Below are 6,430 nucleotides of genomic sequence, written 5' to 3' on the forward strand. Positions count from 1 at the left end.
TTGGGATCTATTCACATGGTTTACAGTCACTTCCATGCATAGTTGACCTATTACAGCTATTACCTGACGCCCAGGTGAAGGACTAGCTCCAGGAATATCTTATCTGCCCACCGGGCTGACTCACCTGAAGTTGTGACCTGAAGGTGCAAGGCCAGAGTTCAAATCAAGGTCTAAATGTGTCCTTCTGCACCTGGCACCAGAAGTGTGTGGGAGTAGAAGAAAATCAAGTTTTGAAAATATATGAAGCCGAAGTCAGACAGAGAAAGGCAAATATCATATATCGCTTATATGTGGAATCTACAAAAATGGTACAAATGAACCTAAACAAAACAGAAATAGAGTCACAGATGTAGAAAACAAACAAATTTATGGTTACCAAGAGGGAAAGGCGGGGGGAGGGATAAATTGGGAGATTGGGATTAACATATACACACTACTATATATATAATAGATAACTAATAAGAACCTACTGTATAGCACAGGGAACTCTACTCAGTACTCTGTAATGACCTATATGGGAATAGACTCTAAAAAGAGTGGATATATGTATTTGTATAACTGATTCACTTTGCTGTACACCTGAAACTAACGCTGTAAATCAACTATACTCCAATAAAAATTAATTTTAAAAAAAGAATATATATTGAAAAAATAAACACATTTTCTTTAAAAAAAAAAAAAAGAAAGAAAACAAATGTATGAGGCCAGAAGCTAGTCTGAAGAAAACTCTTCCACTTGTCAGCTGTACAAAAATATAAGCAGAGGATCCTGTCCTTATTGACATCCAGTCAAAACAAGTTTTGTTGCGTCAGCAATATACTCAATAACACAGCAAATATCATTATATATGCATTCTGTTCTCTTTTGATAAGAACTGTTCAAAATACAAATTATCAAAACTCCTATCTTTACACCTTTTGATGACTTGACACAAATTACTGATATCAATGCAAATAATAAAAAACTCATAATCCACCATTTATAATGAGGTTTTCAAAGACAAATTGGCTAGTAAACGAGTCAATTTGAAGAGCACAGTCCATGCACAAGAAAATTTGAAATGCTCTGAGATTGTATAGCTCCTAGATGAAAGAAACTTGATCAAGGTTTTTCCCCAATTTGATAACAAACCTAAACATTTACATGACGTTGCCAATAGCAAATTGTGAACCTGAAAGAAACTTTTCTAAATGATCAAATGATAAAAAGACAAATTTGTTAAGACTGAATCATCTTTCTAGTCCTCTTAGTAAAATGGTATTTTCAAATCATTACCACGTGAAGAAGCAATCAAAGCGTATGCAGCCAAAACATGTAAGAAAATAGTAATATTCAAATGCGACTGGCATTTGATTCATCAATTATGGGATTTTTTGTGATGTTTGTGGCATTTGTCAGCTTTTTTTAAATTGTAGTTTGTTGTGATTTATTTTCTCATTGTAAATATTCACTTTCATACCTATCTTTCTTTGTAATTTTTTTCTTTAAAGCACTGCCCACCCGCACAGTTGTAGAAGCATCAGGCTTCACAAAATCTAGCCAACTGCAGTGCAGAGCATGCTCTTAGGTGCTACTACAGCTATTTGAGGTGTTGGGGCTGGTTACTCAGGCCCCAGGCTCCAGCTGAGCACTGTCAGGTCACTTGGGCTGATCAGGCTCTGAAAAATGGGCACAGGTTCAAAACGTCCCCGGAGTGAGTCAAACTCTAATGCCTCTTTATGGGCTCACCTCTAAGGCATTTCAGGTCCCCAGTAACATTACCAGGCCCACTCCTATCTTTACTTCTTGAGGCTCCCGGGGTCAGGAGGAACCTGCCATTCACCACCTAGGACTGTTGCCTGTTTCTTTTCTGGTGAACAGTGTTTTGAGAACTCAAAAACCATGCCCATGTCCTTGATGAAATTAAACTCTTTACTGGCAAATATATATATACTGTGTTTAAACAGGCAAAGAAAAAACTGCCTACAAAAGCAAGGTGATTCCTGCTCTTTGGAAATTAAGGGTTGCCAAGTGTTTGTGCTAGCATCATCTAGTGACAAAATGGGGTAAGTTCAGCTCACCAAAATCTGTCAAACACTGGGGAGAGAAATGGTGGTGCTGCTGTTCCCCCACCCTCCCCTGCCCCCCTTTTTCTAGAAGTTGTGCAGAATATTGTGGTTAATTCAATCCCACTGTGACTTTTGGTCATTAACTTATGTCCTCTCCGTCTGATAGATCAGACAGAGATGAAAGTATGAAGTAAAAATTGGGAGGAAAAGGGACAGGGCCTATTTTAACTTCTGATGGTACTGTCTGCAGGAGTCATGCTTCAGTCCTTGGAAGAAGTTCAGCAAATCGCTGGCCTCATGAAGCTGGAGGTCCCTTGAAGATGGTTGGCCAGGTGGACTGAGGTCAGCACAACTCTGCAGACCGCTGGCTGACCCTGCTGGATATTCTGGCCCATCCTGGCTGCTGACTTGAACCTGCTACCTAGGCCGATGCCATGCCCCATCCTGCCACCTCGGCGCAGTTTCTTACCAGCTCAGTTTTTTTTCTTATCTCTGGCTCAGCCCACATTTTGCCTAGTTCCATTCCACCAGGTCTCTTTCAGTTCAGTTCCCTTCTTTCTTCCTTTTCAGTTTTCCCAAATCAGACCTGGCTTTAGTTGCCTACTTGCATCCTGTATGGAGTTTGGGTTTTTTTTTTTTAATTTTATTTCATTGCAACAAGAATACTTAACATGAGATCTACCCTCTTAACCAGTTTTTTTTTTGTTTTTTTTTTGCGGTACATGGGCCTCTCACTGTTGTGGCCTCTCCCGTTGCGGGCCCAGCCGCTCCGCGGCATGTGGGATCTTCCCGGACCGGGGCACGAACCCGTGTCCCCTGCATCGGCAGGCGGACTCTCAACCACTGCGCCAGCAGGGAAGCCCTTAACCAGTTTTTAAGTGTACAGTACAGTACTGTTATCTATAGACACAATGTTGTACAACAGATCTCTAGAATGTATTCATCTTGCATAACTGAAACTTTATACCAGTTGACTAGCAAGTCCCCCTTCCCCTCACCCCAGCCACTGGTAACTACCATTCTAGTCTTTGCTTCTGTGAGTTTGACTATTTTAGATACCTTATATAAGTGGAATCATGCAGTAATTGTCCTTCTGTAACTGGCTTATTTCACTTAGCATAATGTCCTCAAGGTTCATCCATTTTGCCACATATGGTAGGGTTTCCTTCTTTTTTAAGATGAATAATATTCTACTTATGTATATACCACATTTCTTTTATCTATTCATCTGCAGATGGACATTTAAGTCATTTCCACATGTTGACTATTGTGAACAATGTCACAATGAACATGTGAGCACTAATATCTCTCCGAGATCCTGATTTCAATTCTTTTGGATAAATACCCAGAAATGGGATCGCTGGATCATGTAGTAGTTCTATTTTTAATTTTTTGAGGAACATCCATACTGTTTGTCATAGAGGCTGCACCATTTTACATTTCCACCAACAACGCACAAGCGTTCCACTTTCTCCACATCCTTGCCAATACCTCTTGTCTTTTGTTTTTGTTTTCATGATAGCCACCCTAACAGGTGTGAGATGATATCTCATTGTGGTTTTGATTTGCATTTCCCTGATGATCAGTGACACTGAACATCTTTTCATATACCTGTTGGTCATTTGTACGCCTTCCTTTGGAAAACTGTCTATTCAAGTCCTTTGCCCATTAAAAAAAATCAAGTTACTGGTTTTTGTGCTTTTGAGTTGTAGGAGTTCCTTACATATTTTGGAAATTAATCCCTTATCAGATAAATGGCTTGCAAATATTTTCACCTATTCCATAGGTTGCCTTTTTACTGTCAGTGGTTTCTGTTGCTGTGTAGAGGTTTTTAGTTTGATGTAGTCCCACTTGTCTATTTTTGCTTTTGTTGTCTGTGCTGTTGGCATCACATCCATGAAATCATTGCCAAGATCAGTCTTGAAGCCTTTCCCCTATGGTTTTTTTTCTAGCAGATATACAGTTTCAGGTCTTACATTTAATCCATTTTGAGTTGATTTTTCTGTAAGGGTCTACTTTCATTCTTTTGCATATGAATAACCAGTTTTCCCAATACCATTTGTAGATATTGAGTTTTCATTCAGCATGTACTTATTAAGCATCTTTGGGTCAGGCATTATGGCAGGTATAAGGGATTCAGGCTGAGAATAACATAATGGTTGCAAGTACATCCTCTGGAGCCAAAGTGCCTGGGTCAAATCCTGGTACTATCATTTCTAACTGCAACACCTTGGGCAAGTTACTAACTTTGCTGTGCCCCGATGTCCTCATCTATATAAAAGGGATATTAGTTACCGTTCTTTCCTCACAGGGTTGGTGTGCGAATTAAATAAATACATGTAAAGGTCTTAGCAAGGTGTCTAGTGCCTGGTAAGCACTCTTAAGCTCCGGCTCTTAAGGCATAGTCCTTGCCTCTCAAGAGCTCACACTCTACAGTTGCCCCTGTCCACCTGACCCACGTGGCAGGCAGGGCCATCTGGGTCTTCTGGCACCCCGAGGGACCCATAGTTCCTGGCATCACAGGATGAACCGGGTGAAGTTCCAGAGTCACAGATTCGCGTGTGACCCTGGACAAGTAATTCCTACTCTCTGGATCTCACATGCATTTGTAAAGGAAGGACGGTGGACCAAAAGTGACTTCCAAATCCCAACAAACTCCTTGTTCTGGGTAGCCCAAGTTGAAACTATGTCAGCTTAAGCAAGTCACTCAACCTCTCTGAGCTTGTTTCACCAGGAAAACGGGATAATATTACTAACCACCTCCCAGGTTATGGCGTGGGCTCCTCACGCCAACGCAAACCCCAAGCTTCTGCGCTGGCTCAGGGTAGGCCTCCTTTATAGTCACTCGCCTTTGCCATGCAGCGCAGGCGCGCTGGAGCCCGGACCGCGCTCGCCGAGCCTGCAGGTTCCCGACTTCCGGTTCCGAGGCGACCCCGAGGCCAGACTGAGACTAATGGCGGCGTCCATGAAGCAAGCCACCGGGGGCGTTGAAGAGACCGCGGCGGAAGAGGAACCGCGAGTTCTGGAACCCGGGGCCGCCCCATTCGGAAATTTCCCTCATTATTCCCGCTTCCACCCTCCAGAGCAACGGCTCCGCCTCCTGCCTCCAGAGCTGCTTCGCCGGCTCTTCCCTCAGAGTCCAGAGACAAGGCCGATCCTGGGGCTCGACGTGGGGTGTAACTCTGGGGTGAGTGACGGGGGAGGGATCGGACGTCGGTCGAGCCGAGAGGTTGGCAGCCTCCACATCCCCTGGGGTTCCGGCCAGGGCGTGGCACCAGACCCCTCACAACTTTCCCAAAATGAGTTCAAAGGCGTAGTGTTCGACCCCGTGCTGCTGCTACCTCACCTCTAGGGTCCCAGCACCATCTCTTTTAGGAATCTTGGGGAGGAATCGTTTTCATCTACGTTCCGAATTCCTACGTCCCCGCCTCCGCGCTTGCGGCCTCCTGGCAGAACGCCGGGTGGGAAGGGCCACTGTGCCTGGGCTTCCAGCGCTTGCCTCCTGTCCAGCGTGGCTGGCGACCTGGCTGGGGGAGAGGGGACTTCCCGAGACCCAAGTTTGGGAGCGTGGGGCTGGGATTGGTTTACTGGGAGCCAAGGGTGACAGAATCATGCCTGGAATTAAGATTAGTGTGAAACGGTGCAGAATGGACTCTGGAGCCAAGTGGATATTTATTTTAAAAGCAATCAGTTGGCTGAGTACAGCGAAGAAGATCGAGAAAGAAAAATAAAGTATTCTGTGGGAGGAAGGCATTGCCACATTTTCTTACCACGAAGTATTTTTAGGCGTAAGAATGATTATAGTCAAACCACAAGCAAAATAGCGAAATGTCTTTCTGACACCTATTCGTAGCCACTAGGATATCCTAGAGGAGCAGGCATTCTGACCCCATGATTACAAATGCTTCAAAAAGTTAGTACCCTCACTCCATTCCAGACCAGGAGTGGGAGGGGATGAGGAGATTTTATCGTGTTTCTGGCCTTAGGCAGAAGAGAATTTGGTAGAGGGCTGAGGGCTGAGAGGGAGACATTTGGACACAGGCTAAAAAACTGGAATGAGCAGATGGGTGGGTGTCTGGCTGTCCCTTGCAAACATTTCTCTACTGTGTTGATATAGCAGATCAAAGGGGTAAAGAGACTTGGTTTAAGACTTGGGATTTCATGAAAGGCATTAGGAAACTACAGGAGATCTTAAAGTTGAAAGTAGTATATGTGTACCTCAGGGGCCAGGACATAGTTGCAGTTAACTAGGGCAGTGGTTCCCAAACCTGGCTGTACCTTTAGGGAGTTTTTTATTTTGCACTTAAGAAAAGATGCTTGCACTTGATAAGACCAAAAAAAAAAAAAAAAAAAAAAAAAAAAATAAAAAACAAAAAAAAAAA

General features: G+C 43.5%; 1 protein-coding gene across 1 annotated transcript in view; it reads left to right on the forward strand.

The window, feature by feature from the left end:
- The first annotated feature begins 4,818 nt into the window (after positions 1–4,818).
- The window catches only part of BCDIN3D (BCDIN3 domain containing RNA methyltransferase), a 5,153-nt gene continuing 3,541 nt past the window's right edge, over positions 4,819–6,430 (forward strand). The window contains exon 1 of the mRNA XM_024736598.1: positions 4,819–5,235. Within this exon, the coding sequence (XP_024592366.1) occupies positions 4,819–5,235 (417 nt within the window). The remainder of the gene's footprint in view (positions 5,236–6,430) is intronic.

The sequence above is a fragment of the Neophocaena asiaeorientalis genome, unplaced genomic scaffold (genome assembly GCF_003031525.2).
Source record: "Neophocaena asiaeorientalis asiaeorientalis breed wild unplaced genomic scaffold, Neophocaena_asiaeorientalis_V1.1 scaffold134, whole genome shotgun sequence".
Taxonomy (NCBI): domain Eukaryota; kingdom Metazoa; phylum Chordata; class Mammalia; order Artiodactyla; family Phocoenidae; genus Neophocaena; species Neophocaena asiaeorientalis.